At 35.6% G+C, this 13742-nt stretch overlaps 1 protein-coding gene across 2 annotated transcripts in view; it reads right to left on the bottom strand.

Moving 5' to 3' along the window:
- Positions 1-2207: 2207 nt before the first annotated feature.
- Positions 2208-13742, bottom strand: part of KLHDC1 (kelch domain containing 1) — a 38618-nt gene continuing 27083 nt past the window's right edge. For both annotated transcript variants that reach the window (XM_055537570.1, XM_055537571.1), the window contains 5 exons: positions 13567-13679; positions 12009-12081; positions 7932-8016; positions 6063-6115; positions 2208-3667 (listed from right to left, as the gene is read on the bottom strand). In XM_055537570.1, coding sequence (XP_055393545.1) covers positions 3481-3667; positions 6063-6115; positions 7932-8016; positions 12009-12081; positions 13567-13679 — 511 coding nt within the window. In that variant the 3' untranslated portion in view covers positions 2208-3480. The remainder of the gene's footprint in view (positions 3668-6062; positions 6116-7931; positions 8017-12008; positions 12082-13566; positions 13680-13742) is intronic.

Raw genomic sequence — 13742 nt, 5'->3', positions numbered from 1 at the left:
CCGTAGCCTGCCAGGCTCCTCTGTCCATGGGATTTTCCAGGCAAGAATACTGGAGTGGGTTGCCATTTCCTTCTCCAGGGGATCTTCCCGACTCAGATTGAACACGGATCTCCCACATTGCAGGCAGATTCTTTACCATCTGAGCTACCAGGGAAGCCCAAATGCATATTACTAATGAAATAAGTCAATCTAAAAAGGGTACATACTGTATAATTCTAACTGTATAACATGAAAAAGGCAAAAATATGAAAACAGTAAGATATCTATGGCTGCCAGGGCTTAGTGGGGAGGGAGGAATAAATGGGCAGAACACAGAGGATTTTTAGAGCAGTGTTTAGTTTCTATGTTACTATAAAGGCAGATACATGTTACTACACATTTGTCTAAGCCTATAAAACATACACCACCAAGAATGAACCCTGAGGTAAACTGTGGACTTCAGGTTTGTCTTAGCTCAGGCAACCATAACAAAATACCACAGACTGGATGGCTTAAACAACATTTATTTCTCACAGTTCTAGAAGCTAGGAAGTCTAAGATCAAGGTACAGACAGACTTGGTACTTAGTGAGGGCCCTCTTCCTGCCTTGCAGTGGGCTGCCTTCTCATAGGGAAGGGACATAGAAGGAGAGCTCTGGTCTCTTCCACTAATCCATCACCAGTCCCCACCCTTATGACCTCATCTTAACCTAATTACCTCCCAAATACCCCACCTCCAAAAACCATCACACTGGGGTTTAGGGTTTCAATATATGAATTTTGTGGGGATATAAACATTCAGTCCATTACGTGGGTGATTTAGAAAATGTTCTTGCTGTACCCACATGATGGACCACATGGTAACTTCATCAAGCTGGAAATTCCAATAGAATCACAATATTAATACAATGGAAAAACAGGCACCAAAAAATGGGAATTCTTAAAATTGTTTCTTTTCAAGTGTTCTGAAATCAAAATTTTACTTTTTCAAACAATATGTACTTCCATGAAAATCATTCTACTTTATTGAGTTTATATTATTTCTCTCACACACATACATACATATAAATAATGTATTTGTGAAAACATCACTTTGTTTCTGGGTTGGCAGTATGAAGTTCTAAAGAATATTTTTAAGCTATCAAGAGGCTAATAATTTTTAAAGGTGTTTTTGCAAAGATACTACTTGGAAAAGATACTAATTTTGATATGCCATTTACTGTATCATTCTAAAAATGATAATACCTCAAAAGAATCCTTCCTGACAACTGGAAGAATATTCTGATATACATAATAAAGATGGCCAGAAATTCTTTTTCCTTGAAAATCAGACTGGAAACCTATTTTGTGAACCACCTGGAAAAAGAAAAAGTCAACCTTCTAGACCCATCTTTCAAACAGAGAATCCATAAGGGAGGGTTTAAAGTTATGAGGCTGATGTTGCCTTGGGCTCCTATACAGGTCAACAACACAAGAGTTGACTGTAAACCGTAAGAGGTAAGAATGAGGAATGAATACTGCTTGACTAGGGATTTTCAAAACTGGTTTTGCCAGCTCTCAGAATTTCTATATCTCTTAGTAGCAGGGAAGCCCTGCTTTAAGGCAAGTTTTGGAAACTGAAGATCAGATTAGAATTCCCTACCACTCGTACAATGGGGCTACCTCAGAACATAACTTTTTGAAGTAGTACAGCATAATCAGTCAAGTAAGAAGAGCACCAGTTTTGTGTGCCAAAGATAATATATAGATTTTCATCCTCTTAACACAAGTGTGTGTGTTTTGAGGGGCTAATCTAACAACACAAGTGTGTGTGTTTTTGTGTGTGTTTTGCGGGGCTAATCTAACTTTTAATGTTTAGGTAAACCATTTATAAACAGAAGTGCTTTTCTAAGAGGCTAGAGAAGGTATTGAAATAATTCAGAAACCATTTAAGAGGTCATCCCACTCAGTGTCATTTATCACTATCTAATAGATTTAGATAGTTTTTCCTTATAGACTGCTGATATTAAAGTTCATAGTAATAAAATAATTACTTCTAAGACCTGTATTACCTGTGAGACTCACTTTCTAAATCTGTTATTCAGCCTAAAAATAGTAAGCAGAAATGAAAACTTATGCTGAAGTATTGTTTGCACAATTAATTCTAATGACTGGTTCACACTAACAAAACTAGGGAAATAGTAATTCTGTATAGTTTGTATAATAAATAAAATGCAAACACAAAATATTTCAATACATAAATAGAAGTTTTACACATCCAAAATACAGTACATATATATATAAAATATATCTCTAAAATTTAAGATCTACAAACTACTGTAATTTTCATTATAAATTACACATATACTTCAATATAGAAATACATTTAACATTTTAAATTGCAGAGCCAACTTGCATGGTAGTACGGTAGAGAGTAATTTTATACACTGAGTTTTCAGTAATTCCTTGTTATTAGTAATGCAATGGATGGATATGACTGTAATATATGAAGAACTTCTTAATTATGGCAAAAGTACTATTTTAAGGACTACAAAGATAAATATTCATGTTCCATTTCTTTATAGGGAGTTAATACTGAAAAGAAATGGGAAGACAAGGTATTTTGAATATCCTGGGTCTTGAGCACCAACTCTGTAGAATGGTGTGGGCCAAAATGAGTTTCTAGAAAGATAAACTACTAGATTATCATCCCCTTTCATAATTTACTGAAGGTTACTTTTTATAAGTATGTCCCCAAGACAAAATGTATTTTAAGGTGTATCAAAAGTTAATAACTATACTGCCTCTCAATATGTCAAACCCTGTATGATAAATCTCTACTGTAACACTTTCAAACATTGTCTTTATATATACAGAAAAAATGGGACCATCAAACAACTTAGAGGTGGCAAAAAGACAATTGAAGACGTTCATTTCCCTACTCAAATAAAGACGACCAAGAATACTTTACTAGATAAATGCTCAAAGGAGTTCAGTATTTAATCCCATACCAGTGCCTGCCTATTTTCTTCTTTTGGCCAGTTACATTAGTTATTTAAGGAGAAGTTCTTTAAATAACTGAATTACTTAATGGGAAACTTTAGGTGACTTTAAAGTGACTTGAGAAAAATCTATTCTTTCTGAAAGCTGACATGAGGTGTTTTTATATATCTATTTGTCTTTATATTGGAGAATCCCTAAGTCCTTGGGGGTAATTTCTTATTCTTCTCAAATTTGTATAATCTTTCCTGTAAAGAGGACACAGTGAGTTAAAGTCTCTGACAATTGTACTTATTTTTAGAAAGTAGATTTTTTTCCTGCAACTTACAATTAAATTAATTTACAAATATAAATTAATCTGCCATTAACATCTTCTTCCCATATATCTCATGCCATACAATCACTTTAACATAGAATTTCTGTTTCAGATTTTATCTTCTAAATAAAGCCTCCAATTTGGGGGGTAAATATACAGTCTGATTAAAATGTTTAAACATATTAAACATAAAGCATATATAACAACTTAATTGCTACTGATCCACTGATATTTATTTTCTGTTTCTTCTTTTTGGGCTCTTTGTTCTTCCCGGTGATTAGCTGCAGTCCAAAATGTTATTTTTTTGAGTACTTGTTGGAGAAGTTTAGGAGGTAATAAAGATATCTGACTTTCTAAAATTATAGCATTTTTACCAATGCAGTCAAGGCATGACCTGTAAGCCAAACATAACAGAATTATTACTTTTTGAACCTGAACTTATAAAATATTTATAGGCAAGTATTATAAAAATAAAATTATAAAAATCTCACAGGATTATGTACTCCCTTTGTACTGTTTGGAACGTGACAGGATCTATGTTCTTTCCAGAGCACCACATTACTTGTGTATTTTTATAGCACCGTGCCTGTCTCTGACCAAAATCCAGTTACAACTTACCGTGCATACTGTTCTTTAAGTAAAAAAGATTCAGACTTAATTTCGAAGCAAGTTAGTCTGAAGCAGACCCCGTTTCATGTATTCTTCCAGCCAATAACCATTTACTCTTCTCTGAGAACTGTCTTCTCCATCACCCTGAGATGCAACACTTTGCATCCATTTCATTCACTGTAACCCGATCCTCCCTGCAGCCTGCACCCACCTCCAGAAATGACTTCACTGGCCTGACTAACAGCCAAGCTGAGTCTCAGCCTCAAAGGCAGGCACATCCAGTGTCCGATACTGCTTCATCTTCCCCATCACTGCTTATCTCCCCTTACAAAGCTTTCCTTTGTGCTTTTTGGAACACCGGTTGTGTCCACAAACACTCCTGCTTCCTCTGACTTTTTGTCCTTGTTTTAAGTGAAATCTAAGAAAACTGCCTTCTGCGCAGCCTTCTTGAGAAAAGGGGAACAAATGTCCCCTCATCTCCATTTTTATAGCGGATACAAGTATGCATTCTCCGTGCTCCTCCCTCCTGCTTCCAGGCTGCAATCATTTCACCCTCTGGTGCTGCCATCTGTTAACCTCCTGCTCATTTCCCCCCACTGCTGAGGACTTTGGCCCTGGGCTCATCACAGTCTTGTCCCTAGACTGATTTTAACATCTCTGTGGAAAACCCTTTTTACTCTTATGACTTCACTCTGGACAGTTCACCTCTGAAATCTTAAACTTCTCTCCTCCTCTTGGACCACAACCTTATATTCTTTTAACTTTTATACACCTTTCCTCCTTTGACTCTTTCCAGATCTCCAAATAATAACACCCGTCCGGTTGTAACTTTCTTCCCTAACAAGCCTGTCCATATTCATTTCACAGTTTATCCATATGCATTTTCCCGTCCAGATGCACTTCATTCTTCATTTTCTTGCCAACAATCTCTTTCTTTCTCCACTGTCCCTCTGTTTATACCATCCTGGCTAAACTCAGCCAGCCATCTCCTTTCTGCACTTACAACCTGGCTGCTTCATGCTGGAGAAAACCACGTTTCTGTGGATGTGGCATACAGATTCTGCTCCATCTCAGCTGAGCCCCCTGAGTGCTCAGCAGGACAATGTTGTGTTAATACATCCCTCGTCAGCATCTGCTCACCGTCTCCTCAGCAGCTGTGGCACACCTTCACCACTCTTAAGTTCATAGCCTTGCCTCTCCTCCTCCTCCTCAGACAACCTCGCTGTCAGCCAAAACCTCCTCCGTGCCCTGCCCCAACCAACAAAGCCACCTATTTTTATAGCTATATTTCCTCCTTTCCCCATTATTTTAAAAGTACTCTTCCTCCAGTCAAGGGATAATTCTATTACCTCTTGCTAAAATCTCCTCAAGATCCTGCTCCATTCATTTGCCCTTCATTTATTGTGTTTCCAATAGCTGACTCTCTGATGGCTTCTCCCATAAGCATGGAAACAAATACTCTCACTCCTCTGGTCGTGGTGCTCACCCCCAGAAGTTATCCTGGCTTCCCCCTACGGTACCAACGACGTCTTAGTACCGCCACACTCCACGGCACTTGCCGACCCAGATGCTCCGTGACCTCCTCACAGTGGGCAGATGCTCCATCTGCAGTGATCCCCCCCTCAGTTCTGCGCTCCGTTACCTCCGGCTTCATCTTTAACTCTGCTCACTCTCTTGTGCCTCGTCCTCTGCCTCAAATGTTATGAGTTCTTAATGCTCCGTTGTTGGCCCCCTGCTTACTCTCTCTCTTCCTGGGCAGAGCTGACCCACAAAGTCACACCAATAACTAAACAACAACTTTGGGGTTAAAAGAGAAATTCTATATACTAACCGAGACGCACATATATGTGTCTAGTATTAGACACACTCTGATTTCAGAAAAGTTAAAATATGAAAAAGTTGGGCCTAGAATCAAGGAAATACACTATGTTTAACACTCCTACATGAACTAAATTCAATTTTAGAAACAAAAATGTGACTACACTGTATATTTTAATTTTTAGAAATTACACTGGCGTATGGTTCATCATTACAAATTTGGTTATACTCTTAGGCAGCTGTAAACTTAAATTCAAGCAATAAACTACTTGAAAAATATTGTAACACTTCCCAAAAAGGAAGAAGAAAGAAATGATCATATATTAATAATATATATATTTTAAAGTAATGAATTTTCTTACCTGAGTAATGAATAAGGCTGTGTTTGAAAGATCAATAAATCATTACAATGACCCTAATCAACATAAAAAAGGAGTTATCAAGACTTTTAATAAAAACAATAACATTAATAACTGAGTATTTTTATTTTATAAATGTAGAAGAAATTATGTAAAGCAGCAAATAAATCTCTAGTCACACACACACAAATATATACATACCTGCCTAGCTATACAAACTCTGGGTGTATGGTTACAATTTTTTCAGTGACCCAACTTTTAACTAAGCACAGCCTATATTAACTGCAAATGTTTTTTTCTTAGAACAGTGGTTTCAAAATGAGAATGGTAGTGGTCTTCAAGTTTTTTGTCTTTTAAGCAGAACTTTTTCTTCCACATGACTCATCTTAAAATCTCTGTATTCTGTCTCCCTTTTCCAGGTGATAGATTCCCTGGGAATTCCTAATTTGAAAATCACAGATTTGGATGATTTTTTGGATAATGACTCTCTCATCTAAAAGTTAATGGGGAGGAGTCAGCAAACATTTTTCTTATCCTTTCAAATAGGTCTTTAGAATTTCACAATTTATGATCATGATTTTAATCAGAATTCATATGTTAATGATAAAGTTTGTATCCTAAATAAATAGAGATTTCTAGTGCCAAGAAAACAAAGACAAACCAAAAAATTTGCTTTTTAAATAAAGGTAAAGTTGTGGTTTTAATCTTTTATTAAAGCACTGAGTTCTTAGCCAAAGAAAGTTCTAAAACTTTCACTATACCTAACATTTGATTTGGAGGCCCCAGAACCTTACAGTAAACCAAATTCCCAGGAGAAAAGCCATCTTATTTCAGGGCTTGCCACTCTGTGGGAGCAACTCTGGAGAAAACAATGCCTGAAGAGGTGAGAGGGCACTGGGGCTCTTGGGGGTGGGCTCTGGCTCAAGAGTAGCCCACCCCTGCCAGCTCCCAGCGTCAGCCATTCCCCAGCGCCTGATGCAAACCAGAGCAAGCAATCCTGAGCTCCTGGTCCATTATGTACAGACTGTGCCCATCTCTCTGAATTTCCCAGGGTGCTAGGAGGGAAAGAAAAATACTTTCCAAAGTGAAAAGTGAAAGTCATGTCCAACTCTTTCCGACCCCATGGACTACACAGTCCATGGAATTCTCCAGGCCAGAATACTTGGGTGGGTAGCCTTTCCCTTCTCCAGGGGATCCTCCCAACCCAGGGATCGAACCCAAGTCTCGCACATTGCAGGCAGATTCTTTAACAGCTGAGCCACACAAACTACAAAATCTACTCATTTATTCCTTTGACTTTAGTTTTATCAGATTTTAAAATAAGAATGCTTTAACTAAACTCAATTGTAAAACAGGGGTGGATAAAGCAGTGGCAAAGGGAACATAAAATAGAAATAAAATATACTTTAAACATTTCAAAGTAGTTTCCTCATGAAGGGAAAAGCTAGCGTTGATAATGTTCCAGTTATTAAGTTAGGTAGCAAATTTCAAGAGTACTATACTTAGTAGTTTACATATACATTATATGTATTCTTTTCATGTTTACAAATATTTTTAAAATATTTTAATTTGATAAAATTATAAATACCCAGACTATGGGAAGGGTCAAAGAGAAAAAGGAAGAGTCATCTTTTTAAAGCTCTTCTTAATAACTTGACTAATGTTAATAGACCTATTTTGATTTATCAACTCCAAATATCCTGAAATGCTTCACAAAAGTCACTCATTCTGGAGATTAATCATACAACAGTATAACATTTTGTGCCCTTCCATGTTTTTCAATGTGAGAATATCAATAATCTTTTTGAACAGCCATTTAGCTTCAATAAAACAATTACTCAGAGAAAATATTTAGATATGAAAATTTCTTACTGTATCCAAGGAAAGTAAATCATCTTTGCTCCCGCCAAATACCATTATTTCATTTTCTTTTCCCAAACAGGCTGTGTGCCATAACCTGTGATTGAAAATTATAAACAGTGACATACTATCAAGGAAGAAGCTGTACATCACATATAAATCAATTTTAAAGTGAACGCTCTAAAACTGAATCTATTTCAAAAGAGGCATGATTGAATGTAGGCCTGTGCCATATCCTCAAAGAGGTTAGATTTTAAAGATTCCTCTAGAATCATTAGAGACTTAAGTTCTAGGGTTCATTAAATCACATTATTTCAATGAAAGAGATGACTCCCAATAACTCTTTCATATTATATCCTTCAACTTTTTTCTAACCTCTTTATCTCATAAATAGTATCACAAAATAAAACAATTTTAAAAAGAACTGACCAGCCTATTCCATACACAGTTTTCTTATTGCTATCTGCCATGGCGCTGTTCTCATCATTCTCTTTACGTTGTCACATTAATCACTTTGGGTACAGAATACCATAACATGCTCCTCATTTGTCTGGCTCTAATCTCTTCCAGCTACATAGAGCTGATAAATAATATATTTCAAATATTTATTGTTTTTAAACATGGATATTTCCTGATCAGGAAGCATCTGTGCCATTGTTCTTAGCCTAAAATTTATGATCAACAGCTATTTCTTTTTCTGATAAATTGTAATTCCTTTCTTTTCACAAATGACCCCTCCCTCCAACTTCAGCCAAGTTCATTCATTTGTGTCCCCTAAGAGAAAAGCTTATATCTCTTTCTAGGCTTTGGTTCACCCTGTATCTTAGGTTTAGAATGAGAAGTCATTCTCTCAGAGCCTAAAAACAGGCTCAAAATCCCCAGGAAGCATTCCAAAGACCACCCAAATTGGGTCTGTTACCCTCTCTGCTCAGCACCTTTCAACATTTATGTGCTTATTTTATAATATCTTAACTTACATTTGAAGACAAACTGCTCTATCTACTACTTCAATTGTTTGATGTAATTTGTTTTCTAACTCCCAACAAAAACTCTATAAAGTCTTTAAGGTCAAAAATGGCCCCAGTAGTGTGCTGGAACCATGGGTAAATCCAGTGGTGCCTGTCAACTCCGTGTTCAATGATATGTTGGCCACAGTGGAAATCAGCAAATTAGGATTTTTTTTGGTTTTGTTTTTCTTAGAGAGCAGTTGTTAACTATGTACCAGCACACCACTGGAATTTGGGTAATCTAATTTTATGTTCTCCTTAAAAATGCTTAATAAGGTTTTCTGCATCCAGTAGGTGCTCAAAAACTTCTAACTAACAAAAGCAAACACAAAATATGAGCATAATTAACTCAATACACAAATTATTTCAGAAAGAGCTAGAGCATCTAATGTTGTTTTGGAAATGGCTTGATAGCTCATATTCATGTATGATTTCATATTATTTACCAAAAGCAATGTTACGGTTTTATAAAATTCAATGTTTCTGGGGGTCTAACTCTCAGAAAACAGTACACATAATTTCCCACTTTTAGAAAATAAATGAAAAGTTTCACAAAGTCATTGCTTTGTTTCTGAGAGTAATTGATTGCTTTCCTTAACAGACCAAATTGCTGAAGCAACAGATGCCTCCCAAATTCCGTATTACCATGTCTTTTATTACCACACAACTATTTTTAGTACATTAATTCTTTTTATTTAATTTCCACAAGTGCAAACAGTGGGATTGTGCACAATTTGTTAAAATAGTTTTCTCAAACAATCATGACACATTTAAGGACTAATGCACTTGGAACTCAGAATAGAACTGAGTCATTAGAAATTTTGTTTGGGAAATACTCAGCCCAATTCTCCAACTTGTATGTTAGAATATAAATTGTATAGATCTTCAGCAACACGCAGATTATGTTGTAGGATTGGGGACAGGGTTTTGAGGAGGGACTGAGCAAAGGAGACAGCCCTCACAGGAAGGAACAGCTTAATTTTGAGAAGAGAAAGCCATGTGTAAACTTGGCAATACTCATGGGATCCAACAGTGCCCAAGGCTCTACATATCAACACTTTATTGGACATCTTTTACAGAAACAGAAAAGGGACCTTGCTGATAGCCACCTATATAGATGATCTGATATGATTATATAGATGGCTATTAAGCATAGTTTATCTAAAGTGAGACCTAGTGAAGAGAGTGCTAGACTGTAGGACAGTGGTTCTCAACCAGGGTCAATTTTGCCCCCAAGGGGACATCTGACAATATCTGGAGATATTTGATTGTTATAAATACCAGGTGTGTGTGGCAAGAGGGAGTGGGTGCAACACCACTGGCATCTATTACATAAAGGCCAGAGATGCTTCTAAATATCCTAAAATGCACAGGACACCCCTAACAACAAAGAATAATTTGGTCCGAAACGTCAGTAATACCAAAGTTAAGAAACCTTTCTGTAGCATTACAAGAGGAGGATTAGGCAGCTTACCTTTCAAATTATAACTTGGAAAAGTTTACACAAAATACATTTTGATGTTAAGTACATTCTTACTTTCATAAAAACAATTAGTATATATACACTTATGTATGTTCTCCTTACAATAAACTGTATCCCACCTGTTCTCCTCCTCACCTTGTAACCTGAAGATAGATCTGCCTCTGTCTTATCTGCCTGAGGGGAACTCTGGCCTGGACTTCATCATCTCGGAATACTGGAAAGCCTTTCCTGCCTTGATTTTGGTGACATCTAGCTTGCAACCTGATGTTTTTTCCATAGACTGATAGTTTCTGTCCTCTCACAGCTGCTCTAAACTTATCACCTAAACATTCTAATAAAGCATATGATTTACATGACACATCAGTTGAGTTCAAAGAAATCTCTTTACATAGCTCAGTTCTAACTAGTATTTTATTGATAACAGTTGTATGGCTCTAATTTTTCATTAAGGATTTAAATATTAAACAGGAGCAATAAAAACTTAAACATATTCTTACTACCACCTTGGTCTGTAAGTAATGCAGTCACACAGACAACTGGAAGAGAACTAAGAGCTCATCTAGTCCAACTCACTCATTTCATAGATGAAGAAACTGATGCTCAGCTTCTTCAAAGTGACTTTCCCAAGCCAACAAACTAAGTGTTAGCTGAGCAAGGACTAGAACACTGGGTTCCTGGATTTTAATATAAAACTCTTCAAATTAAACAATATATTTCAAAAGACCCAGAACTGCTAATACATTCCACTGAATTTTTATACATAAGAATATAATAATCACATATGAAGTTATGATAAGCTCTAAATGTAGTGTGCATATTAATATGTACACAATGTATATATATTTTCTCAGGCCTTTTTCTCAAGTATGTTACTTGTTATTTCTTAAATTTCTGAAATACATAACATTAGGTTATGCATTAATATATCATTAATTAGCTTCACATTAATATAAATAATCTATAGTAAAAAATTCTGGAATACATGACATGAAAAGGAATAAAACTACTTGAATCTCCTATGAATATATCTTCATTACATTCAATCAAATTAGAAAAAATAAGAATTACAATATGAATGTGATTTTCTTTGCAGTCTAATAATGGTATATTTTTCTACAATTTTTTACTCTATAATATACCACAAGTAACTAATACATTTTCAAGAAATTTACATTAATGAGTACATCAGTTAATAAACAAAATAATAATCTGTCATCTACTTGATAAACATGAAAGCAACTTCCTCATTAAATTTCTATAAACCACTTCAAAACCCAACTACTAATAAAGCCAACCTCATTTTCATCTACTTATTAAAAATATTAACATTATATGAGACTTTCAATTTCTTAGCCTTTTCATATTTATCAGGCAAGATTATGCAGTTAGCTAAAAGAGTAATACTTTCAAATATACAAATATGGATAGAAACTGAATATATCCTTTCTACTATCTATTATTTGGGTAATATGAAGTTTATTTGAAATATATCCTTCCAAATGGTTTCTTGCTTTAATGACAAACACTATAAATTTACTGCTATATTTTAATACTTTAAAATTCTTAACTATTTCAATATTTGCCAACTTTTGGACTTACCTGGGTTTTGTTTTAGGTAAATGTGTAAGCTGTTTCCAACAATTTGTTACGACATTATGAATCCAACCATCACCTGCAATATTATGACAGTTTAGAAATTAAGATCAGGTCTTTGGGATAAAATTTTAATTTTTTGCCCCAAATTTATCATGCTACATTTATATGACTATCTTTTGTGTGTGTGCATATTTTATCATAAAAATTCTCAAACAGGGACAAAAGTCAGGTGAACATGACAATGAACTTTCACATAACCCAGATTCAACAACTATTGAGATTTCGCCACATGTGCTCCATTTATCTCTTTTTGTTATTCTTGCTGCTGAATTATTCTAAAGCAAATCCTAGCTCTCTTATTACTTTCCCCATACATAGTTCAGTGAGCATCACTAAAAAAAAAAACAACAAAAAACTGGACATTTTGTAAATAGCCACAATGCTGTTATCATTTAACCACAATGCTACAGTCACAGCCAGGAAAGCTACAAGTGGTTTTTTGGGATCATCTGATACCCACGTGACTGTATCTTAAGCTGAATCTCTAAGGGAAGAAACTGACTGGACTAGGAGTTAGGACATTTAGTTCTCCATAGTTCAATGACAAAAACCAGCATATAGGGATCTGAAGCACTAGAGCTCATGAAGATATATTAAATAAACCCTAGTGTAATGGGTAAATGTTAATTTTTTTCTTCCAGTTTTATTATTGACATATAAGTGACACACAATACTGTATCTAAGATGTAGCGATATTAGTTTTTAAATTAGATTCCCTCTTTTAATTAAAAACCCCACAAATTAGACAAGTATAAAAATCTACAAAAACTGGCTGCTCCTCCAACCAGCATCTGGAGTTTCCTGGCCAGCAGACTGCCAGGTACACAGCTGATGCTCAAGAGAAATTTTTGTTGGAAAACAAGTAATTGTTTTTACAGCCTATATAAAAGGTCTTAATGGTATATAAAGTATCTTAAGGAAACTGTCTCTAGCTATAGACAACTCTGAAGTAAATAACAAAACGCTTAATATGTCAAACTAAGTGAATAATTCTTGGCCATTTGTCTATCTTGATGCCACAATTTTTACTGCTGAAGAAAAACTGGGATACAAACTCACAGCCGTTGGAATCAGTCGTGTCAGGGTTAAAAACACTCTAGCTAAGCACTTTCTTTATACTTCTGGAACAAAAAGAGAAGCAACTGGCATTCCCATCTTGCTTTTCAGAGCCTTCTGGGAAAGGCTCTTCTTCTAATCCCTATTCTAGACTACAGCATAAGCATCTGGGTCAAAAATTAGGAGGACACAAAATCACAGAATACTATAGTTGAAAGGGGCTTTAATTCCCCTAGGTTCAATTACTTCCTTTCCCTACACCCAGGAAACAGGAGACCCTAAAGAGAGGTAAGGGTACAAAAGCAAAGGGGCCTTCTAATTCTTGATGTGACCACATAGTTGGGGATAAAGGTAAACTATAAAATCAGAAAAAAAGATACCATAGTATCAAATACAATCAGGTAAAAAGAATAAGATATTAATTGTAGGCTAAACTTCAGCTTACTTAATGGAATATTGTCTGCACTTAGTCCACCAAACAGGAAAAGCGTATCATCAGCTATTGGTGTTAAAGTATGCCATGACCGATGTTTAGGGTTTTCTCCATTAATAGGAATCCTGTGGTGAGGGAAAAAGAAGAAAAGTCTAGTCAAAATAAAAGGTTTTTGATCATCTCAGATC

The sequence above is a fragment of the Bubalus kerabau genome, chromosome 10 (genome assembly GCF_029407905.1).
Source record: "Bubalus kerabau isolate K-KA32 ecotype Philippines breed swamp buffalo chromosome 10, PCC_UOA_SB_1v2, whole genome shotgun sequence".
NCBI lineage: Eukaryota > Metazoa > Chordata > Mammalia > Artiodactyla > Bovidae > Bubalus > Bubalus kerabau.
The sequence above is the reverse complement of the archived record's forward strand: the minus strand, read 5'-3'. Positions and strand labels throughout refer to the sequence as shown.